The 24,888-nt window shown below is 55.3% G+C and overlaps 1 protein-coding gene across 2 annotated transcripts in view; it reads right to left on the bottom strand.

The window, feature by feature from the left end:
* NEK6 (NIMA related kinase 6) overlaps positions 1–24,888 on the bottom strand; it is an 84,746-nt gene that overhangs the window by 35,257 nt on the left and 24,601 nt on the right. The window contains exons 1-2 of one of the 2 annotated variants that reach the window (XM_020872079.2): positions 17,107–17,190; positions 6,476–6,594 (exon numbers count right to left, since the gene is read on the bottom strand). In XM_020872079.2, the coding sequence (XP_020727738.1) occupies positions 6,476–6,565 (90 nt within the window). In that variant the 5' untranslated portion in view covers positions 6,566–6,594; positions 17,107–17,190. Of the gene's footprint in view, positions 1–6,475; positions 6,595–17,106; positions 17,191–24,888 lie in introns of those variants that run through there. The other variant, XM_070452637.1, reaches the window with a different exon arrangement.

Genomic DNA, 24,888 nt, shown 5'->3' with positions numbered 1-24,888 from the left:
CTGACACTTACTGTCCCGTTACGTCGGGGACCCCACTCTGCCTCCTAGGGAGAATACACACAACCCCAGGGCCCAGGGTGGCAGAGAGGTGACTGCCAGTCTGCTGAAATGCTGACACTGGGACCTGGAGGCCTGGGTTCAAGTCTTGACTCTGCCACTTCCCAGTGAGCCCTCTGGGCCTCAGTTTCCTCATCTGTCCACCTGGGATCTGTTCGACAACCATCATCTACCCAACCATCATCTAGTTCTTTGTCCTTGGCAAACAGCCCTGGGTAACTGACGGAAGGACAGTCAAGTCAGAGGCTGCAGGTACATCCACCTCACCCCTTAACTGTAGCCAGAGGATGTTGGGTAAATGACCTGTCTGAGCCTCAGTTTCCTCATCTGTGAATATGGGGCTATGAGGACCTATTTAAGTGAGATGAGGGTTGTCCAACAACCCTCCGGAGGGTTGCCGGGGGTTAAATAAGTTAATCAGTGAACACTTAGAAGAGGGCCCAATATTTAGGAAATGCTGCATATTTGGTGTTATTATCATGTTTGTTGTTATTATTACTGCTGGTTTGGAATGTCTGGAGAATGCAGCACATACTTCCCAGGGGGTGGGGAGAAACAAAGGCAGGGTGTGCCCAGCCCACCAAGCGCCCAGCCAGGTGGGAGCCTGGCCCAGGGAATAAACACAGGGAATTAACAACTGGTGTTATCAATACCACTTGCATTCCCATCCCACGGAGGGTCTGTGCTGAGCATATTTCTAGCTCTGGGTCCTCTAGCTATAAAAACTAAAATGAATTTTAAAATGCAAGACTAAGATCAATGACATCCCATTTCCTTAACACCCATGGTGCTGGGTGTTTAAAGTACACCATCTCACTTAAATAGGTCTTCATAGCCCCATTTCACAGATGAGGAAACTGAGGCTCAGACAGGTCATTTGCCCAACATCCTCTGGCTACAGTTAAGGGGTGAGGTGGATGTACCTGCAGCCTCTGACTTGACTGTCCTTCCATCAGTCACGCAGGGCTGTTTGCCAAGGACAAAGAACTAGATGATGGGCTTGCCCCATTTTCTAGGCTGTGCTGTGGGCACCAGGGGCCATTTCTGACTACTCATCCCCCTTCCCCATGGTGGGAGACCCTTAGTTTTCCCCCAAAGGTAGAAGAGATGGGGTGGAGGGACAGGGAGGTGGCAGGGGGCCTGAGAGGGCCCATGATCTCAGAGAGGAGGAGCCCCTGGGAACAACTCCTTGGGCAGCAGGAGGAATCTGGTGGGGTCAGGAGTCAAGGACATGGCCAAGATCCTGAGTCACTTCTAGCCCTGACCCCACTCTCCCAAGAGATAGGAGGACAACACCAGACAAACAGCAGGGGGACCCGGTGTCTTGGACCACCCCAGGGTACCGCCACCCCAGAAAGCTCGGTGAAACCCAATTCTCTTCCCCAAGTCAGATCAAATTAGGCCACAAACGCCCTTCACCCTGCGTTAATTTGAGTTTAAAATGTTTGAACCACAGTAATCCTCAGCCATCGACAAATCCTTTAAAAAAAAAAAAAAAACAGGAGCATAAAATTACATGTTAAAAGAATAAAAATGCATCCGCCCAATTAATTTTCTGAAATCTCATTAAAAAATTTAGCCTGACTAAGTCAGACTTCTGACCTGAATTTTAATCATCTTTACACTGGATGGGTCTTTTTTCCCTGATATTTGCAATGCATCATTAATTTTAAGGCAACCGCTTCTACAATTTTAAAAAGCACACTTCATCAGAATGACATTTCCTGTAAACGAACTTCACCTTTAAAGACATCTGACATTGTGTGCCGGGAACTTCTAATGGATTCAGTGTATGTGTATACAGCGATGTGTTTTAAATCTGCGTGGCAGAAAAGAAGGGCACGATTTACAGAGTCCATATTGTCAGACTCTTTACGAGGCCAGACCCACTCAGCTCTTCACGATCTGGCTAATTTCGTACCTGAAGCCAGCCTCCCTTCCTGCAGCCCAAGTGGCAATAAGGGCTCTGTGTGGCCACCAGACTTGGAGCCCTGCTGGCTTTCCCCTCGATAGCAAGACGGATAACTTACCACGCATCTCGATTTCCTCCCCTGCAGAGAGGAGTTTTAAATAAGATCTCCTCCTCTGGCTTGGTAGCAGGATGGAATGAGGTAAGTGCCAGGCATTGCAATGTAGGTACAACCACCACGGTGACTGTCTCAACTTGGAAGTCTGTCTACACTCAGCTCTGTGCCATCGGCTCACTGGAACGGTGAGCAAGACGCCTGAACATCTAGACGCCTGATGACAAAACCTAACATCATCTTGGCTGTGGCGGCGCCCCCAGGACGAGCCTCAGGAACCAAGCTCTGGGAAGGCTGAGCTTAAACACACGGATGAGAGAATTTGGAACCGGCTCCAACAACTAACAAGCAAAGACTTGAAGGGAAACAAACCATGAAGAGCATCAGCTCCCACGCCAGCAGGCTGGCCACGTCCTTGGCCTCTCTCTCCCCCTCATCCGTTCAGTTACTGAGGGCAGTTGGTTTCTCCCTCCTGGAAGTCTTGGGAATATTCCCTCCTCATGTCCAGCCCATTTAAGGTCAAAGCATCATGTGACCTCCTATCTTCACCTAACCTGTGACCAGCTACCAGGGACCTAAAACCCCAACCCCTTGTCAATTTAAATCTGTAATGGGCTTCCCATTTGCTGCAGGTTCAATACCAACAACAGCGTGGATTCCAGACCTTTCATAAACACCTGCTGTGCTATCTAACCTAAAGTGAAAGTGAAGTCGCTCAGTTGTGTCTGACTCTTTGCAACCCCATGGACTGAAGCCTACCAGGCTCCTCTGTCCATGGGATTTTCCAGGCAAGAGTACTGGAGTGGGTGGCCATTTCCTTCTCCAGGGGATCTTCCCGAAGCAGGGATCGAACCCAGGTCTATCGCATTGTAGGCAGACACTTTACCATCTTGAGCCACCAGGGAAGCCCATCACCTTAACTAAGCACAGGTATTTAAATGCTTCCCTAACCCAACTGATCCTGCACCTTCAGCTTTGGTTCTTCCTGAACATCGCCTCTCTCTGTCATACCCCACACTCCTGATCATCATCAGCCCACATGTCATCTCCTTTCTAGAGCTTTCCTTATCAACCCTGATCCCTGGGGCAGAACAAGCCACCCCATTCTCCAGGCTCTCTCTGCATCAGTTCCTCCCTCCCTCGGAGCCTTACCTCTACATGGCCTTTGTCTACTTATGTGTAGGGCTCCCCGGCAGACCCAAGGCAGAAAGGAGACAAGCATTTGCTGAATTTATAACACTTGGCAAACACTTCTTCAATTTTAATGGTCATTAATATTTGATCATTAAATTTTATCTACCATTATTGCTTTAGGAAGATTTTCATGAAGACTGTGGTGCCATGCAGAACTAGTGACAGCTGTCCCCATCCCCTGAACATACACACGTTCCTCTCTCGGAACAGTGACGAATATAACTGAACTTGGCATGTCCCAAGCAGGTTTGCAAAGACTTTCCAGAATGGAAGACACATTAACTGGGGCTTTCTCAGACAAGAACACCTTTCTCCTTCTTGGAAATTCATATGGTTCTTAGTGGGTCAGCTCAGCCTTGCATTTCTTTCCTGATGAAAATGCTGTGAAGCAAACTGGTAAAAATCATAAACCAAAGGGGCATTTTAAGCTCTGTTTCTCAACCCCATTCATTCATTCATTCATTCAAAACCTCCATAAAAGCAAGCATGTTCAGCTTTTCCAAGTCTATATGAATTTCACATACAATTCTACCCGGTTCAGCAAACTTATTTTCTTAGGCTGATAGCACCCAGAGCTAGAAAGCTCCTTGAGATGAACAAACCACTAGCGTTGGACACAGAAGGTTAACAAAAGTCAGAGTTTGCATGTTCACTAAATTGTTTTTTCTGCACTGGGGATATTTCCAGCCCTGGGCTCTTGAGCTGGGAAAACGAAAATGATTTTTAGGATATAAGAGTAAGATCAATCACATACCATTTCCTTAACACCCATAATGCTGGATACTATGTTGGGTGTTTAAAACATACCATCTCACTCTCTTTGTGGCCCCATTTTACAGAAGAAGAAACTGAGGCTCAGAGAGGTCATTTACTCAATGTCACCTGGCTAGTGAGGGAATGGAGCGAAGAACCACATCCTGCCTGGTCCAGAGCAGAGCATTCTTGCCATCATGCAGCCTGGCTCTTTTCTCTAAGGATGACTTCAGGGAAACAGCAGTGCCTCCTGCCATAAAGGAAAATGCCTGTGCCATCAATTTGAGGTGTTTCTATGTCCTGAAACAGACAAGATTCGAGCCATGATCTCTCCCCAGACGGTGTTTAAATACCAGTGCTCCCTGAGATGAGGGGAGAGAAAGCACTTGACTCTTTTCATTCCAGCCCCAGCCTGCAGCAGCCCCAGCGTCAATGTGGCTGTGCCCCGGTTCCGCAGACCCGGCCAGATACTGGTGAACCGGGGGCATCTTCCCTGCCAGCCGCTTGCCAATGCTGAGTAATCGTATCTAATTACACTTAACTACGTCATTACCCACTCCAACATGTGCAAAGAGACACCCGGACGGTGCCGCCATCGCAGCCCACCACCTCCTTGCCTTGTTCATGAAATAATTACGGGCCTCTCTGCTCTGCCAAATGAGGCTGTAATTAACCCTAATTGCTCAAAATGCAACTGGCTAATTCTGGGAGATTAATCAAGGGGGACTCAATTGTTAGTGAATGACTTAATATGACAAATTGCTACATTACCCGGGGAGGCCCGCTGCCCCCAGCCATTGGGGAGGTGTCCTGGTGGACCCTGGACCAGCAGTGTCTACTGGCTTCCCAGCTTTCTAGGACCTGCCTCCCCACATTTCACTGAGGAAATGGGCCCCTACATCCCAGCCAGTGACTGGGATGGGGAGGATGAACAGCATGGTTGTCTGTGAACCTCCTGTGTGCACACACGTATGCAGTTTATACTTCACACATCACCTCTGTGTGAATCTACAGAGGTGCCCCTTTCCTTGGGCTGATGCAGTCTCACACCAGGAAGCACAGCTGAATTACAGCTCAGGTACAGGAAAAGGATTTCAGACTCATCTTGCCTCCTTGGCCAGGCACCTTTGGGCAGTGTAGAACCTGTACAACTGTACATGGCATCCCTGCCCCCAAGCAGGTCAAACACCAGTCCACCTGAAGTCTTCCAACAGAGCGAGGCAGTTAGAAGCTGTGACAATCCTAACAAGGCTCAGGAAGGTAGCTCTCTCTGTGTCTCCTCCTGATTTAGGTCTCATAGGCCTGGGACAAAAGCCAACCCTCAACAATTACTTTTCATTACTCCTAGCTGCCCACAGCACCCAACAGCATCTGGCACTGGCCAATCTGTCCAGCCAAGCTCTTTGTCCCCCTCCAGGTCTCTGCAAGCCACTTCCTCCAGGAGGCCTCTCTGGTCCCCTAGTTCAGACCACGTGCCTTGTTGGAGTTCCATGGCCCCCAGTTTCTTCTGCTTTCTTTCTTGTCTTTCTCTCCCGTGAGGCAGTGTGCTCCCTAAAAGCAGACCTGGCTCTGTTAGCACACAACCGTGTCCTGGGTGGATGCATGCCACACATCTGTAGCTCACGAACTTGGCAGGTGAAGCCCCACCCAGAAGATTCTGTTTAGGAAGGGAGGCAGACCCGGGAGGCAGTGTCCCAGCACATGCGATCGTGGCCCTGACCCAGCACCTGTGCACAGGTCTGGACGCAGCACAGAGCAGGGAGGGGAAGAGGAACACTCCTCAGGGGCAGCAGCATTTGGACTGAGGCCTGGAAGAGTTGAGGAGGGCACCCCAGCCCCAGGGAAAGGTGCAAAGTGAAAGGTGTGGGGTGTACGAGCAGCCCAGAATCCCAGAAGCTACTTTCTGAAAAGCTGCGAAAGATTGCCTGGCTCTCCGAGGTTCGACACAGAGGGTGGGTGGGGCAGGTAGAAGGGACCCAGTGGCCCTGAAACTCTGCTGCCTCCAGACAAAGAGGCTACAGGCAGGGCCAGAGCACAGCTGAGACCAGAAAGGAGGAGCCCGGCTCAGAGTCAGGGAGCACGTTCCGACCCCAGGTGCACCCTGCCTGCTCCCCCGCGCCCCTCACTCTGCCCAGGCCTCCAGGACTCCCTCTCCGTCTGTCCTTCTAAGCAGCGCTGATCCCTCTGAAATAAAGCCCTTCCGTTCACATGGAAACCCCAGGGGCAGGTCCAGCGCCTGGCGTCCTAGCCCAGAGGGCATCTGTGAGTGTGGCTGACAGGTGGAGGGCCGAATGGTCAGGTGGTGACTCTGCCCCCATTACGGGAAGCCTTCAAGGTGTCTGGGGGCTGCCGAGGGGCTTCCTCCTGTGGCCGGGATGAAGCAGCCTCAGGGATCAGTGATCCTCCGAGACTCTCCAATGCACTGCAGGTGAAGAAGAAGGGCTTACCTGTGGGTCAGGAGGGTGTGCGGGCCCCAGGGTGTGGCAGAGGTTGTTCGGGTTCCCTCCGTGGGGCATGTGGCTGGGCTGTCCTGCCATCCTGCATGCCAGCCTCGCGAGGGCACGGGCTGCAACAGAAAATGAGGGCTTTCTTACACACAGGCCCGCGCACTTTCACTTGCCCCCTTTTACAGACGTGCAGGCTGAGGTGCCGAGCCGTCGGGTAACTTGCCCATGGTGATGTGGCTTGGAAGTGGCAGCACTGGGGCTCGACAGCCCACGTGACACACCTCCATCCATTACGCTCTCCTGACCATGCTCCTAGGACTGGCCCCACTGGAGAGAGGCAGAAGCAGGCTCTGTGCCGGGAAAAGCCCAAAGGTGGCCTCACAGCCGGCAAGAGAGGCGCCACATTCAACACCACACGGGCCAGACTCCACAGCCTGTTCTTTCCACATCTCTGTCCCCCATGCCTGACCCCCTGTCCTCACCCCAAACAATCCCAGGTTGGCAGCCTAGTGGCCAGGAGAGACCAACCCTGAGTCAGACTGCAAGTCTCAGATCAAGAAGGACCACCCATCCCGCCCTTGCTGGGTCCTGGCGCACCAGACACCGGGAAGGGCGAGGGTCCCACTCACAGTCCTGTACAAACCTCCAGGCAGGGGCAGAGCCCGTGGCACACGGGAGCAGACCCCCCAACCTCCAGGGCTTGCGCTGCCACATCAGAGGCCCCCCCAGAGAGGAGAGGCAAGGATGCCAGCCACCAGTTGCCACAGTAGCTGTCCCTGATGAAGCACCTGTCATGTGCCCAGGTCTGAGCTGAAGGCCATCTCAGCATCACTCCCAGCAGCAGACAGGCATGGCCTGGGCAGGACCCAGGCCCAGGCACACAGAAGAGGTTGTATGGCCCCTTTTCCTCCTCAGGAGGAAAGCCCTCCACTCACGCACCAGCATTTCTGCAGCACCTAAACCGCGGTCTTGAGGGCCAGGCCCGGGCACCCTGGAAGATGGGGTGCCCCCAACTAGGCTGCTGCTCCTTCCACCTGGCGCGGCCCTGGCATTCCCGTGGGCACCTCTCTCTTGACCCACCCCAAACAGAACCCGGAAGGACTGGCTAGGCTACTGGAGCAGCACTGTCTACACCCTCTAAAGTGCTGGAGTCCCCGTCCCCAGAAAGCAGTGGCCTGGGGGACGAGTGTGCACCCCAGTCCCCAGCCCCCGGGCAGGACAACTCTGAGGTGCAGACGCCCGAGCGGGGTGAGCTGGTCTAAGATCACAGCCCCTGCTTGTCTGCTCCCCTACCCCTTCATGGTTTCGCCCACACGGCCTCGTCTCAGCATCCGCTTCTGGAGAACCTGAGCCCGGACACCATCTTTCTCTCTGAACAGACTCTGCCTCTCGCCACCTATGAGTAACTTGGTCATCCCCGGCCATCCCCACGAGCCGAACCACAAGCGGACAGGCTTCTCCTGGTCCAGGGGGTCGGCAAGCCTGGCTGCACATGTCTCCTAAGTGCACACGTGCCCCACGTGAAGAGGGTGGTCTGGGCAGCGGGAAGGAACCCACTCCCTTCACAACTGGGGTTGGCACGGTCAGAGCCCTGCAGACCTGGTCACAGTTGCTCTTCCTTTCTCCCCACTGTAGTTTTTTCTGGCAGTCAACAGGCCAGCCCTCCCAGGCTCCAAGGTGCCTATAACACCTGTCAAAGTGTGGCCACCAAGCCCTGAATCACCCGCTGAGCCTGACCCCTGGCCTCCATGGCTCTGCCCTCCAAGAGCCTCCCTAGAATGTGCACACTGGCGTCCAGCGCCCGACCCTCCTGTGTCCCCAGGGCAGGCCCAGCTCCTCCCTCGCACCCCTCTCTTAGTAGATGGCAGAAAGCAAGGCCACGTGGGGCATGGCACTGCCTGTAGGTGGTGCCTGCCTCAGCCAAGCAGGAAGCCTCGGGCAGAGAACACCCGCCCAGCATGGCCTGGCCCAATGCTCTCCTGACTGTGACCCCCACTCATGGCATTTTGGGGCCTCCCTGGCGGCTCAGACGGTAAAGATTCTGCCTGCGATGAGGTAGACCTGGGCTTGATCCCTGGGTTGGGAAGATTCCCCTGGAAGAGGGAATGGCAACCCACTCCAGTATTCTTGCCTGGAGAATTCCAAGGACAGAGAAGTCTGGCTGGCTAGAGTCCACACGGTCACAAAGAGATGGACATGACTGAGAGACAGACATTTTCACTTTTCATTTTCATGGCATTTTATGATCTTCATCCTAATGTGTGTGTGTAGATAAAGAGGTGGATCTCTTGATATCACTCTCTGCTCATCTCTTGATGTAAGTCCCTTGGAGGGTATTACGGGGTGTGCCTGTACGTCTGAAGTCTCTCCCACCCCATCCCCCCCGCCTCTGACCCAGCCCAGGCCTCCCTCTGCCTGGACCTCTGGGTTACCTCCTCCACAAGGGCCTCCAAGGAGGATTCCTCAAGTCCAGATGGGCTCCCAGCATCTCAGCACCTCCCAACCATCTGTGCCTGGGCGTCTGCACTGGAGTGCACACACCCCGACCCCCTCGCCCCGGGTGACACAGTGAGGACCTGGGTACGAGAAGCCCCGGGATAAACAATAAACATGAGTGGCTTCCCCAGGCAGTGCTGTTATTCAGGAGGGAAATGTGTGCGACATTAAGCCGGATACAGAGGGAACAAAATGTAAAATGCGCATGAATTTTAAGATAAAACCGGAGACTCCTGCAGGCTCTGCAGCTGCTTCGGGCTGCACCCCTAGACCCCTCGGGGTGACATGTTCACCGTCCTCCGCCCTTAGGGAGACCTCCGGGGGGAGGCTGGAGCACAACTGTCTTCAGCAAGAAGGTTCTGTCTTTATCTCAGAAGGCACCAGGCGCGGCCCACAGGCCAGGTCCTTGTGTGACTGGTGCTCAGAGACCACGTGGGTTAGAAACCACAATACAGGCATCTCTAGTTCCCAAGTCCCGCCTCACCCAGCCTCCTGGGGCCAGCAGGCCTGGGTTTATAGCTTGGCTCTGTCACTCCCCAGTGGGCAAGTCACGCTGGGCAGAAGCCTAGGAGGTATTTGTCAGTGTCATCTCCCACATCTCCATGTAGCGATCATCTAATATCTGTACCCAGAGGTGGTCTGCAGGCTCTCAGAAATTCACCCCATTTCTCACACAGGCCCCAAAAGTAAGGGGCCCTGGTCTTATCAGAAATAACAGTAATAGGAATTCCCTAGTGGTCCAGTGGTTAAGAACCTGCCTGCCAATGGAGGGGGCACGTATTCGATCCCTGGTCCGGGAAGATTCGACATGCTGAGGGGCAACTAACCCCGCATGCCACATCTACTGAGCCTGAGCCTGTGCCCCTGCTCCCACAACGAGAAGCCACTGCAATGAGAAGCCTGCCCACCACAGGCAGAGAGTAGCCCCCACTTGCCACAACTAGAGAAAGCCCATGTGCAGCAACGAAGACCCAGTGCAGGTAAAAACATAAATAAAAAAATTAAAAATAAAGAAAGCTGAGCACCGAAGAGTTGATGCTTTTGAACTGTGGCATTGGAGAAGACTCTGGAGAGTCCCTTGGATTGCAAGGAGATCCAACTAGCCCATCCTAAAGGAAATCAGTCCTGAATATTCATTGGAAGGACTGATGCTGAAGCTGAAACTCCAATACTTCAGCAACCTGACGCAAAGAACCGACTCATTGGAAAAGACCTTGATGCTGGGAAAGACTGAAGGCGGGAGGAGAAGGGGGCACCAGAGATGAGGGGTTTGGATGGCATCTCTGACGCGATGGACATGATGTTGAGTAAACTCAGGGAGTTGGTGATGGACAGGGAAGCCTGGCGTGCTGCAGTCCATGGGGTCGCAAAGAGTCAGACACGACTAAGCAACTGAACTGAAGAGTGTCCTTATCATGCTGGGCCCCACATACCCTTCACCTCTGTTAGCCCATCGCCTCTTAACACCACCTCCACGAGACAGATTCTGTTACTGTTCCACCTAACAGACAAGGAAACTGAGGCCCAGGGAGGTTAAGAGATTGGCCCAGATCACAGGTAGCAGAGCCAGGGCGCAGACCTGTGACTGCATCTTTGCCCCAAACCCCTGGTTCTGCACCCCCAAGGCTCTTAGCAGCAGAACATCATCTTCCTTTCCAGCAGTACCCACAAAACAACCCCTGCCCCCCAATTCACGAACAGGGCTCACGAATGGGGCAGTGCTGCGTGGGCAGGGGTGATCCCAGGGGCGGTGGGCCATGAGGGTCATTCCCCCACAGGGACCCCAGAGCTCTCTCTCTTCAGGATGGCACCGAGTGGATGCAGTACTGCCATCTGCACGCCTGGTCTGCCAACCCCCTGGGGTAACTTCCTGTTCCTAAGAGCGGTTCTGCCCAGAACCTAACAGAACTGGCTGCAGCTCATGTCCCTGTGAGGAGGAAGGGCCTTTGTTCCAGGAAAGGAGTCTGCAAGTCATAGCACCCCCAAGTGCCAGAGAGAACCACAACAGAGAGGATGAGGCAGAGGGGGAGGGATGGGGAGGAAGGAAGGAAGTGAAGGTTCTCTCCGAGTCATCCAGTGGCCAGATCTCTTCCACTGAGCCTGGGCTGTCGAAAGACCCATTTTACAGACGGAGTCTCAGGCTCAGAGAGGGAACACAAAATGTCATGCTGGGAATAAGCTACAGAGGGACGCTCTGAAGCCCACTCTGACTCCAACGTGCCACCCAGGCTTAAGACAGCCTCTGCCTCTCGAGGCTTTCTAGGGTGTTGGATTTCAGCAGATTTACTTCTGTCTGGCTCTATCTCGGGGCTTCCCTGGTGGCTCAGATGGTGAAGAGTCTGCCTGCAATGCAGGAGAGCGGGGTTCAATCCCTGGGTTGGGAAGATCCCCCGGAGAAGGGAATGGAGGCCCACTCCAGTGTTCTTGCCTGGAGCATTCCATGGACAGAGAAGCTTGGCGGGCTACCATCTATGGGGTCGCAGAGTTGGACACGACTGAGCGACTAACACTTTCACTTTTTTTCATACCCCTGGAAATTCCTGCCAGAAACCCCTCGTTAGGGGGTTCAGCTGCAGAAAGACCAAGGCAAAGGGACGTGGAGGGATGAGATGCGAAGAGCAGGGTAAAGACTCTGCACACAGGGCACCTCCGGGAGCTGCCTGTCTCATGGCTCCTGCCAAGTCACAGAACAATGGGGCCCAGGCTGCCAAGCCCAAGTCAGGAGCCAAAAATCTGTGGAATGTGAGACCCGGAGCCGCAGGCCACACTGAGCGCCACCTCACAGAGGGCCTTTCTTCTGCAGGGGGTGAGAGCCCTGCATTTCCAGGGCTCCCCAGCCCCGGGTTCACACATGTGTCTGTCCCCCAGGTACATGGGGACTGGATGGGGACGAGCCCGGTGAGGAAGGCCCAGGGCCTGTTTGGGAGCCCGACCTGCCTTGGGTTCAAACCCTGGCTTGGCTGCCTTTACTCCTTCATTTGGAAAATGGGGCTAAGATCTACCTTTGAGGGTCACTGAGAATTAAATGCGTTAACAGATGTAAACTCCTCAGGACAGAGGAGGGTCCGCTGAGGCTTTAGCTGCTACCAGTGTCGTTTCCACTTACCACCCCTGGACAGTGGAGGAGGGCCTGACTCCATGCGACAGACATGGGACCTGGGGCTCAGAGAGGGGCAGGGATTTGCCCAGGGTCACACAGCCAGTAAAAGACAGAGCTGGGCTGCCGGACCCGAGATCATGCCCTTTACTGCACTGCATGGCTTCTTTGGGGTGACTCTGCAGCAAACACCCTCCTCAGCATTTACAAGACCTGGAGCTGCTTTTGCAAAGCCCCTGACAAGCTCCTCTGGCCCTGGCCTTTGGCAGGGCCCTTACTAATGTGGGGCATGAGCCTAAGGAGGTGGTGCGTGGGTTTAGTCTGGGACTAAATCCCTGGAAGGGATCGGCTCCCACACTGGGCTCCGAGGCTCCCCAAGAGGCCTTTCTGAGCACCACTGTCACCTGGCGCTGTCTCCCAATTTCTAGAACTTCCTCTAGGGCAAAGTCACGTCCTTCCATTGCCTCCTGCCAAATACCACACTTCGGGAAGGATGGCGGCTCACTGAGGCCTCATCCTCCCAGGAAAAATGACGCAGGACACCAGGAAGGCTCAGGCCAAAGACCCAGCTTGGGCCAGGAATGGAGGCCTGAGTGTGCGAGGGTCGTGGGGGTGCAAGTATCTGTCTACACCGCACCATGCTCCTCAACCCTGAAGTGGGAACAGCGAGTGTCCACTTGCCCTTCTCTGCACATGTGTGTGCATGTGCACATGTGCACGTATATGATCAGGTCACAGATTTTAAGCAGAGCCACGTTCTTGGCGTGTCCACTGGGGCAGGGTCTTCACTACCCCAGGTTTGGGGGTGAAGCTGGTGAAGGCCTGTGTGGCTCCCAGGCCGAGAGGCTGCCACGGCCTTAGAAGGACCTCACCGACAACCCTGGAGGCTCGGTCTCAGCTGGACGCCGTACCCTCTGCCCATTCTCTGGGGAAGGCCCCTCTCTATTCCTGCCAGCTGAGTGAAAAGCTTCACAAGTCGTTTTTCCAAAGTAGGAAACCAACCTGGTGACTCCCCACCCTCCTACATACACAGAAGGAGTGGCCCGACACCAGAACGGGCACAAGGGCCTAGTTCTGCTGGTCCAGCAAGCTCCTGGCCACGGAAGCTTAGGAAAGGTGCCCACGGCTGGGGTGGCAGGGGGAGGAGAGGTGCCACAGGCTGGCATGGCCCAACACACCCCTACACAGACGGAGCTCTGAGGCCCAGCAGGAGACCAGGCAGTTCACAGGCTGGCCAGTGGGGAGGTCAAGGCCAGACCAGCTTCAGCATCAGCCAGCACCCACAGCAATGCCTCCCCAGGCTGAGTAATTTGACATCTTCCAGGAAACCCAAGTGGTGCCACAAAGTCCATTTTGCAGATGAGGAGACCAAAGCTCCAAGGGAAAACGTGACTTGCCAAAGCAAACACCCTCCTCAGTGTTTCTGAGAACTGGGGTGCCTTTGCAAAGCCCCCTGACCAGTTCCTCCCACCCTGGCCTTCAGCAGGGCTCTTACTAAAGTGGGGCACGACCCTAAGGAGAGGGATGCTTGGGTGTAGTCTGCCATTTGCTCCTCAGACCAGGGAGGCTGTGACCGACGAGGGAAAGAGACACCACTGATGACCTGGTGTCCTCGCATGGGGCCTGGGCAGTAAGGATCGCCCCCCAGACACGGACCAGTCCTAATGACAGCCCACACTAGTGGAGCCCTCACTGTGTGCGCCAGGGACGTGCCAAGTGCTGTGCACGCCTGGTTCCACCCCACAGCCACTCTGTGCAGGGGCTGCTAACCACATAGTGCAGAGGAGGAAACGAAAGTTCAGACTGGTTAAGTGACCGGCCCACGGTCACACAGTAGGCAGTGGGCAGAATCGACATTTGAAACCAAGTGTGCCTGCCTCCTCTGGTCCATACCTCCTCTGACAGTGAGGGAGGGAATGAATGAATTCCGGCCCAGGAGTGTGGTTCTGGTTGCTGCTTCCCCCATCCTGGCCCCCCTTCCCTTCTGGGGTTGAGATAAGGAGACGTTGCCCATTCATCACTTGACAGGAAGCAGCTCAATCTCAGGCCAGAGTTACAGGGGCCGGGGAGCTGCAGGGGAAGAACCACAGATGGTGTCTGGCTTCCCGAATGGTCCTGGGTCCCCTCATCCCACCCCCAAGGTCACACTCGCTACTCAGATTCCATGGCTCCACAACCAGTAGGAGGCTGGCTCCTCTGAGACCTGGGACCACTTGCGGCCCCTGGAAGGGCGGTGCAGCCTGTGCACAGAGATCCCTAAGCCCCCTCCTCAGGGTAGCAGGGTTCCCCCACAGAGTGGGCCTGCAGAACCTGGAGGCCAGTGGCTGAGGGGACAACGCAGTGCCCACCCAGCAATGGGGTCTTTCTGCCCACTCAGCTCACCTTCCTTCCGGCACCCCTATCCCATCCTTCTCTTTTAGCTTGCCACCTCCTCACCCACCAGCCACCCCCATTTCTCTCCAGCCCGGGGCCTCTCTGCAGAGCTCCAGACCCCAACTACCAAAAGTCCCAAGCATTGAGGACTCACCTGCCCTTCCCTGAGTCCCCATGTCGGCGATGGGGTCTCCTGTCTGCCCAGGAACCAGCAGGAATGCAGGCGCAGCCCACGGATGCCTCGCCCTCCCTAACAACCCACACTGGGGTTTCATCTAGGCTGCTGGTTCTTTGCCCAAACAAGTCTGCACTCACCCACAGACCCTGCCCTCTGCTGGCCTGGGCCCTTCTCAGTGGGGTCCCTGGAGTCGGCTCTGCCTGATGACCCAACCTCCCATCAAGGGAGGTGCCCCCCATCAACATGACACAAATCCCAACCTGCCGCTCCCCACCCAGCCCCCCAAAAAAACTCCCCAGAAAGAGGCCCACACGCCTGAGCGAGGCATCCCAAACTCTGTCCAGCTGGCGCCGGCCTGCTGTCCTGCAAGCCTACCCTGCCGCAGGCCCCTGCACGTTAAGGACCTTCTCATCCCAACCACACAGCACCCTGAACCTTCCAGGTCCTTCCACACTCCAGCCTCTGCCCGGAACCTAGGACCACCCATGAGGTCCGTCTCCTGCATCAGGACCGGGTTCTGGGCCCTAATCAGGTTCAGACTTCCCGTGGGACCCTGGGAAAGCTCCGCCCCCTCCTGCATCCATAAAGTGGACACAGCTGGACCCTGCGGGGCAGTCAGGTGTACGAGGCCCCCCTCCCCATCTGACGGCGTTCACACAGGCTTCTCCCCTGAAGTCTAGTTGTTCAGGTAAACTGCTCCCTCTGTCACTCTGCCCTCCTCCTCTGCCGGCCTTTCAAGGCAGGGACTGAGCTCAGAAGTCATCTCAAAACTGTCAGGGCCTCGCCCAGGGCCAGGCACAAAACGGGTGTCCAGTGGGAGCTGGTTGAGTAAAATTCTGATCAGTCAGTGGAGATGGGGCTCCTCGCATCCTCCTGATGCCCCAAGCAAGAAACACCTGCCTCCACGCTCAGATTCCCCGAGGTCTCAGATCAGGCAGAGGTCACCAGGCAATTGAAAACACACCACGCCTGCACTGCGGGGATTTCCTGAGCCTTTTTAAAATCAAGGAGGCTCCGGATCACCTTTTACTTTCTCCTCCGTGGGTAATAAAACCCAATTCTGTGAGCAAAAGAAAATGTAGGAAACTTCAGCATCTCTCAGAGCAATGAGGTATTTGGTTTCTTCCCCGGGAGGGCCTTTGGCGCCAGGACCTGGTGAAGGAAGATCTGCCCAGCCCATGCTCTGCACCGGGGAGTGACCGCAGCACCCTGGCACGTTCCCCCATGAGTCTGCACCACCCTCTTACAGATGAGGAAACAGAGGCGCAGAAAAGCCAAGTGACCTGCCAAGCCAGTGATGCTGGTAAACGGAGTGCACCTGTGTCAGAACCCAGCTCCGACTCTCTGAAGTCTGGGTTTTAATCTCATTTGCCTAGTGCCATCCTTGGAGACCATGGAGCTGGGGGAAGCTGGTGGTCTCACTCTGCAAGGAGCCTCAGGACCCTTGGGTGGGCCCACCATCCCAAGGACCCCAGTCCACCAGAGAAACGAACTTGCTCTCTCCTCAAGGCCTTGGTAGGTTCCGCTTCCCCTGGCCTGGAATGAACTGCCTCCTGGCAAACCTGGATTCTCCTTCTGGGCACAAACTAGGGTAACTCCTCCAGGCAGCCTTCCTGGACTCCCTCAGACAGTGAGTGAGTGATTCCCAGTCTCCACTGGCCTGGTCTCTATGCCATCACTGCCTGTTCCCACGTTTTCCTCTCCCTCAAATGGAGAATTTCTTCAAGGGCAGAGACCAAATCACTCTCCTTGTGGCCCCAGCAGGCCACAGAGGATGGTGATCTAGTACATAAACACCGGGGGCCAGGAGGAGGAAGCCTGGGAGAGCAGAAGTTCCTCTGGTCCCGTGTCCTGTCTCAGGCCACGGATACAGCCCTGCCAACCAACAGCTGAGGGGGAAACCCAGCAGAGCTGCCCTCGGAGAGACGTAGGCTCAGTGCTTGTAAAAAGCCCGCCCTGGGCCCCAGGAGGACATCCGCAATCCCACAGGTGGCCTCTCCACGGGGGAAGTTCTTCAACCCCTGGCCTCCCCTAATTTTCTCTCCTGCTCTCATTTTAAGGTTTGAAAGAATGGCTATTCCCCGCAGGAGAAACTTCCATGGAGCCCTCACTGCTCAGGCATCAGGAAGGGCCCAGGAAGCCAAAACCCACACCAGAGAGAGAAGAATTATCAGTACTTTTTCCACTTCCCTCGTAACCTTGGGAGTTCTGGAAAGTCCGGGATCACCCAGTGTGAACCCCTCCAACCTGGGCAGTGACAGAGGCCATGCCAGGCTGATGGCCCTGGCCCACTGGCAGCCCCCACCAGGCGTGTTGTCAAGGGGACGGCGGGGGCAGAGAGGCAGCCAAGGTCTAGACCCCAGAGGTCTCTAGGGCCTGTCTCCCTATCACTCGCTAGGCACACCCTCAAGGGCAAAGAGAGCAGCCCCAGGTGGCTGGAGAGGGTGAGGGGATCCCGACAGTCGGAGGCAGGGCAGAGGCCAGTACCTTGCAAAGTGGCTTCTGTGGAGCTCCGGGAAGGTCTCGGCTCGGGGTTGAAAGGCAGATGCTCACACAGTCCAGGGACCTCTGGGGATCTGGGTGGCCTCTCTGTGCCAGGGCTGGTGGAGGAAGAGGGACCAGCCCGGTCTCCGCACGGGACTTCCCCTGCCCAAGACTCCCGTCCCCAGCCACTGCCAAAAGGAAACTCCCCCACCACGAGCTGCTCCAAAAATAGCTCCGGCTGCCACCTCCGTGGTGAAAGGAACTTGTCACTGCCACCAGGGAGCCCGCTGCTCACCAGGGACTGGAATCTGATGGCAGCGGCCACCAGTCTTAAGAGAGAGCACCTGTGTGTACCCGAAGCTGGGGGCGGGCTTTGGATGCAACCAGAGTCCACTCTGGGATCACTCGGTCCTGCTCCCCCATTTTACTCTCCAGGAAATTGAGACCAGAGAGCAAGAGCCTGGCCCGGGGCCACGGGCACAGCAGTCCTGGCCAGGACTCGCTCTCCTAAACCCACTCCACACACCCACATGGTCAGGCAGCAGAATCTGCCCTGCAGACTCCACCACCCCCTCACTCCCAACCCAGAACCCAGAAACCGGAATGCAGACACGGAGATTACACCAGCCTCAGAGGGATGAGGGGTCCTGCCCTCAGCCCCGGTGCTGCATCCTCCACACTCCCCCTGGGGCCCAGCAAACATGAAGAACCATCAATATTCTTACTGTCTCTTTAAAAGCATAACCCTTTCTAGGAGCTTCCCTGGTGGTCCAGTGGTTAAGACTCCATGCAGGGGTCTGGGTGGATCCCTGGTCAGGGAACTAGACCACTGTGTCATAACTAAGACCTGGTGCAGCCAAACAAATTAAAAAAAAAAAAAGCTCAACCCTTCCTAGGAAATCTCTCTTTTGTGAGCTGAGCCAAAAAGATTTGTTGCCTAAGAGATGAGAGAGCCTTGGTAGGTAGCAGCACCCCAGCTGCGAGGGCTCTGGGGCCCTCACGGGTAAAACGGGGACACACCAAGAGTACCCAGTGCCCCAGACTGTGGGGGGCTACATTACGGGACTCAGAAGTGCTTAGCCCCAGGCCTGACACACAACAGAGCCCCAGTCACGGAGTCAATGTCATTACATCCTTACGCTCTGGCCCCATGCTCCCCTAAACCAGGCTGGGTGCATCCAGAAATGAGAGCTCAGAGTTCCTGCCTTCCCTTCCTTCCACACGTCCTTCCAGCTGCCGTCTCTGCTCAGGGCCAGTGCTGACCACTGGTGACCCCAAGAGCAGACAGATGGAAACCCCCTTGCTCTTATGGGATCGCAGGAGAGCACCCAGCAACCCACGGACAGATAACCACAAGCCAGAAAAGAGCAGTAAGAAAGCCCCCAAGAAAAGGCCGGATAGACCCTCACTTTGTGACCCAGGCAAGGTCACGGCCAGCTCCTTACGTGAGGTGGAGTCTGGGGTTGTGGGGGGCCTGGAAGGATGAGCAAGGTCAGCACCAGAGGGGAGGTGAGTTCGGCGGAGAACACAGTGGGATCAAAGGCCTGGAGGCCGGCGGACCTGCGGGCACGTGAGAGAAGGCAGGGACGCCTCCAGGCCCGCTCCAGCCCTCCGTCTCCAAAAAGAGCTCCCATGGCCGGCACCTGCCTCCTTCTCCAGAATGAGAGCCAGTTCCACCCTGGGCCAGCCACCCCCCGCGTCCCATCTGCAGCTCCACCGCTGGGACTGACACAGGCATATGGCAGCTGAGGCCCCGGAGGACAGAAGGAGCTGGATCCTGGCACCGGGGCTCGGCCACCTGCCAGCGCACCTTCCCCACCAGCCGGGCCCAACTGTCGGGCATATGCCAGGTGTCGGCCCCCTGGGTGGCTGTGGCTGGGCCCTTGGCCAGCTGTCCACAGGTCTGCGGGTGGACGGAGCCCCAGTGCACAGGGCACCCCTTTGAGGACTGTCCTTCATGACCCAGCGAGCTGGGAGGCATCCGCCTGCACCCACAGTAGAGGTCAGGCCGGTCAGGCCCTCGGGTTGGGCGCTTTCTGCCAAACCATTGTTTCTCTCCTGCTTCTGGTGTCCTGTCTGCTGGAGACAAATTTCCTCCAGGATGCTCATCTAGGACATGCTAGCGCCCTGGGGAAACACAGATTGTGGGAGTCTTTCTCTTCCTCCTGACCGGAGTAGCCAGAACCTTCCAGAAGGCTACCTTGGCTCTGATGAGTTTCCATGCCTGTGGGCACACAGGCACTGCCAGTCACCCCCCACCTGTCCACCTGGGACTCGGAAGAGGGGGCAGAGCTGTGCTGAGGGGCATCGTCCCAGTGGCCCCCAGACTCTCAGAGCCTCCCGGGTCACCGTGAGCCTCCAGCATGACCTCCGTGCGGCTCAGTGTGGCTCAGTCTGTGGGCGACAGTGTCTTCTCCCTCTAGTCCTGCCACCCCTGGAGGAGTTCTGGGCCAGCACATAATCTCTGGTGCGGCCCTGGACCTGCCTGTGTCGCATTTCCACCCCCAGGACCCCTGCGGTCCCTGAGTTGGTCTGGGAAGTTATGGGGCCATTTTTAACTCCTCGAGGGTGAATCCTGCTCTGAGCCTCGGGGTGTGGCGTGGCGGAAATCTCAAAGGGCCACGTGGCCTTGGGAAAGTCATGGCCTCTCTCCTGGCCTCAGTTTCCCCACCTTCAACAAGGGTGGGTCAGGCTCTGCAGTCTTAGGAGGGCTCTTCATGGGCCAACAATTTTTATGAGGCTGACGGAGGATTTGCGACTCACTGGCGCGGACTATATCTGAACTCCGGGAGCCTCTATCTAATCCCGGGCTCAGGTCCGGGAAGAAAACCAGAACTTCTGGGTCTGGGATTGCTAAGGGACTCTCTCTCTCTGGCCTTGGAAGGCTTTGTTAGCCCCCAGGCCCTGCACACTGCCCTCCCCACAAGTCACACTCCCTCGCAACAAGTCACAGCCATGTGGGGAGACGGCTCAGAGGCCTCCTGGCTCTCAGACATACAACCGCGGAGGTGGAATGTGCGCACGGGGCATCCACACACAGAGCACCCCTCAGATGAGAGGTGCAGGCCAGATCCTTGAGGGGTGTTGGAAGTATGTGTGCTTACAAAGCTACCCTGCAAGGCAGACAGTGCATCCATTTGACAGATGAGGAAACTGAGGCTAGCGAGGTCACATGACTCGCTGGACATGTCCCAGCTGGAGAGAGACAAAGCGTGGATGGAAAGGTGGGCCTGAGTCCTTGTGGTCATGGGGAAACCAGACCAAAGTGCTTAACTGCACTGCAGAATCAAATCAGGGGCCACCGATTCCAAGTTGGGCCAATCAAGGGGGCTGCAGGGATCTGCAGGTGGCATTGGATCTGGGACCTGAGGGCCCAGAAGTGAGGTGAGGCAGCCCAGCACAGACTCTGGGCTCTGACAGCCCCAAGTTCAAATCCTGCACTTGCCTCTGTCCACCACAGGAATTCGGCTACCTCTCTGCAGTTCCCTCCTCTGTGAACAGGGGCTGGGTAGGACCCATCTCATGGGGTTGTCATGAGGACAGAGTGGAGGAGATGCAGCTCAGGACCAGCAGGACGAAGCAAGCATACACAAGAGCTCAATAAATGTGGCTGCTGCTACTATTATGATTACCATTATCACCATAAAGAACCAGCACTCATTCAACAGCAACGTTTCCACAATTACTTCCAGCAACTCTGTCTGTGAACCAACCATCACAATAAGGTTGGTCCTCATTCCTCAGGGGTCCCTGATCTCATGACCTGTGAACGTGGCAGGAGGTGACCTCCGCCTCTGGGGATTCTGCACTTCTGGGGGGAAATGGGAGAGACCACACTGGCTCCTGCTGTATTCTCCAGAAAGCTGGAAGTGATGGCAAAGCATTTTACAAAGTTACCAGGACGATGAACCTGAGCTGCCTCCCTCCCCGCACTGTCTCAATAAAATAAATCTTGGCCCACGGCTGGCGAGAGACCCTATATATTTACATGACGATGGTGCCTCATGATCACAGGGCTCGTGGTTGCAGCAAGCAGCGTGTGGCAGGGATGACAGTGGTCCTAGGAGACTCACTATTTTCCAGCGACTTTTATTGTCCATTATATCCCGGCGTTTACAGGGCTCTGCTCCGGGCCTGGCAGGAATATCACACACGGTGGGGCTGGCAGGCCTTAATATTCCGGTCTCGGTGCTGCAGATCAGCTTTCGCATCTCATCCATCCCCCTCTCCCCAAGTCTTTGTGTGATACTGAGACCCCAGGGAGCTCCAGGGGTTCTAAAGGGAGAGGGTGTGGGGAGGGGTCTAGGTATGCCCACCCAAGCCATCTGCTTGGTTCCAGTCTGTCGTCCCACAAAGGGGACACTACCAACATTGTGGCCTTCCTTGGGCATGGGAGGGGCTGCAAAGTGGAGGGGTGCACGGGGTACTGGAGCCATGAGTCCTGGCTTGTGGGGGGCTGCTGGCTAAATTCTCAGGGATTCTGTGAGACAGTTATCACGTCGGTTGCCTGCACTCAGGCATGGCAGGATATTTATTCCATGGAAATTGGCAAATGCTACAAATCAAGGCTTTGTGCAAATCCCCCTCCCTCCCATCCCACCACCCCTCGGCCTGGGGACCTATTTGTTAAACACCAGCACAGCCCAGGGAGAGGGTGACCCAGCAGGCCACTGTGAGCACCAGGAAGGACACACGGACTTAAAAGTCATGTGTGAATTCTGACTTCCTCACACTCCACTAGTGTGTGACCTTAGGTAAATGACTTCACTTTTTTAAGCCTCACCTTTCTTATTTGTAAAATGGGGACATACCTGAATTCCCAGGTTGTTGTAAGGATTACAGCACCTCACAGCAAGTTCCCTGGGTGATGCTTAGTATATATAGCAGGTGCTTAATAAACGATACCTATTGTTATTCATTGATTCACACTTACTGAGCACCTACTCTGTACCAGGCCCTGAGTGACAGGGATACAGAACGCCCCACAGGATGACAAATATAAAATTCTTCACATCTGGACAGTTCTTGACTGTTCTGCAGATGCATTTTTACCCACACCATCTTATGAAGCCTCAGGACAACTTTGAGAGGTGGGCACAGAAGGAGAGATGCCCATTTCTGAAACGAGGAAATATGGGCTCAGGGCTGGAGGTGACTTGCCTGAGGCCCCTGCCAGGGCCTATCAAAATAGGGCTCAGTCCCAATTCCACTCCAGGCCCATGATGGCACCCATCTCTAAATTCTCAGGTTCAGCCAGGCTGGCCCCCTGATGGTGCCAGGAGAACCCAGGGCAAAGGGACTCCTGGTCTAGGATCCTGGGTTCTAGTCTTGGCTCCATGTCCTCCCTGCTCTGGGTCCTTCCCCACCTGGGCCTGCGGTTCCCCATCGCAAGGCTGAGAGGGCTGCACTCAGGGTGCTGTTGGCCCTGATGGGTGAGGGTCTGCCTCCAGACTTCCTGGCTTGGCTGAATGTCCCTCTGTCCCCCACAGTCAGGGAGGACTCATGCATATAAACATCTCCGGTGCCCTAGCCGGAGCCCAGAAGAACCAGAGCCTCTTAAGCAGGAGAGAAGAGAGCATGAGTGGGGTCTCCCGTCCACCTATTTGGGGCTTGCCAGCTCACCCTGCTGGCGAGGCTCACCCACCCATTTCGCAGATAAGGAGACTGAAGCTCAGAGAGGGGTGGTGTCACCAGCTTGGGAACTGGGATTCACCCCCTGGGCTAGCAGCCTCCAGAGCTTGTGGCTGGGGTGCCCGCCAAGCCCCTCGGTCCTGACGTCTGCAGATGGGACAGTCTTGGCCACCGGGCCTCAGCCCAGAGGGGTTGAGGAGCATTTTGCTGAAACAAGACAGCAAGAAAAGTACAGGCAACTTTGATGACTCAAATAACCTTTGAAACTAGGAGGTGGGCGGAAGTGGGCAGCATTTCTGGTGGGTTTCACCTCACTTCCTAGAAGGATGCGTCACCAGCTTTAGTTTAGTCAGCGCTCACCCGACCGTCAACGCGGATCCACGCTCTGGGTGGCATGTCTCAGCTCACTTGTCCCCAAGGCAATTACAGGCTGGCAGGTGGGGGCCGTCCAGTCAAGGCAGGGGGTGGAGGGAGGGAACTCTTCTCATTTTACAGATGAGGAAACTGAGGCTCAGAAAGAGGACAGGGGTTGGTTCAGAGACACAGAGCAGGTACCTAAGTTCAAATTCCTTTGCCAGAAGGTTAATTTTTCTCTTTGGGGAGATAGAAAAGGAAAGCTTCTGCAGCTTTCAAAAGAAAAAAAGGGAAGGAAAAAGAACTAGCAGCTGAATGGAATTGCAACAAGGCCCCTGGCCAGCCCGAAGAGGTTTCCGAAATTCTGTACAGTCTGAATTCTTGTGGGCTGAGGGGTCACGCGATTTCCTCTGCAGAAGGCGAGTTGAAACAGTCTGACTGAGGGGGCAGAGGGAGGGGGGAAGTGTCCACGAGACGAGGAATCATGAGTTTCTGCCTGGCTGCTCTGATGACTTGCTGGATGACCACGGACGAACCCCTTGCCCTCTCAGGGCCTCAGTTTATCGATAGTCATTGGAAGAGACTCTGATGCTGGGAAAGATTGAAGGCAGAAGGAGAAGAGGGAGACAGACAATGAGATGGTTGCATGGCACCGCCGATTTAATGGACATGAACTTGGGCAAAGTCTGGGAGGTGGTGAGGGACAGGGAGGCCTGGCGTGCTGCAGTCCATGGGGCCACAAAGATTTGGACACGACCTGGTGACTGAACAACAACAACAGTTTACTATGCATTGAGCCTTGTTCTAATGCACTTAAGTGAGGTTAACCTCCTGATCCCCTTATAGTACAGGATTAGCTCCATTTTACACAAGGGGGAAACTGAGGCACAAAAAGGTCAGGTGTGCTGTCAAGCATAAGTGGAAGAACTGGGGTATGAACCCACGTAGTGTGGCTCTAACCACTGAGCAACAAAGTCCTCAGCCTGCAGAAGGTGTATCACCAGATTCCCTTCTGCCCTCAAGGGCTTTGCATCTGTGTCTTGGATGCCAGAAGGCAGATTTCTAGAGACCCCGAGCCATCCTTCTTAACTTGCCTGCTGCTCTCAGCTGCTACCTTGTCCACGAACTCTGATTCCTTCGCTTTGCTCAGCAGCCTTTATAACCACAGCCCGGGAGACCCCCAGGAAACTCCCAGGTCACAGCAGCCATCGACCCACCTCTTTGAGGCTCACTGGGGGCCCAGAGTCCAAGCAGGCATGGACGACCCTGCTCTGATGTCCATTTTGGAGTTTTACACTCAGGTCGGCCTCTGGGACCGCAGGAGGGAGACTGCCATTCAGACATCCAAGAAAGACAGAGAAAAACATCTATTCACAGCCAGACAGAACCTGCTCTTTGGAAATGATGCTACCAACGCGACAAGCAGCCCAGCTGGGCAAGAGATTCCCGAATAAGCCTGACCTGGGAACATCCACGTGGAAGGCTCAAAGGCTTGGGTAGTCACCAAGCTTATAAAATCTGTCTGGATGCTCAACCGTGAAATTCCTGAGGGAATAAGGTTCTGACCCAAAACCTGGACTTGCCTTCCAAAACAGAGTTCTTCAGACAACGGACATTTTTTGGCCTCGACAACAGACTGCTAATCTCTGTGTCACTCGGGTCGCTCCAGGAAGATGCACTCACGATGAGAACGTGCTCCCACTCCGAGCCATGAGCTGTATCACATGTCTGGGTCCGCTGGGTCATTCCCAGGGTGGGCGTTACTATCTCCATTTTGCAGGTGGGGAGGCTGAGGCTCAG

Source organism: Odocoileus virginianus, chromosome 2, assembly GCF_023699985.2.
Source record: "Odocoileus virginianus isolate 20LAN1187 ecotype Illinois chromosome 2, Ovbor_1.2, whole genome shotgun sequence".
Classification (NCBI taxonomy): Eukaryota; Metazoa; Chordata; class Mammalia; order Artiodactyla; family Cervidae; genus Odocoileus; species Odocoileus virginianus.
The sequence above is the reverse complement of the archived record's forward strand: the minus strand, read 5'-3'. Positions and strand labels throughout refer to the sequence as shown.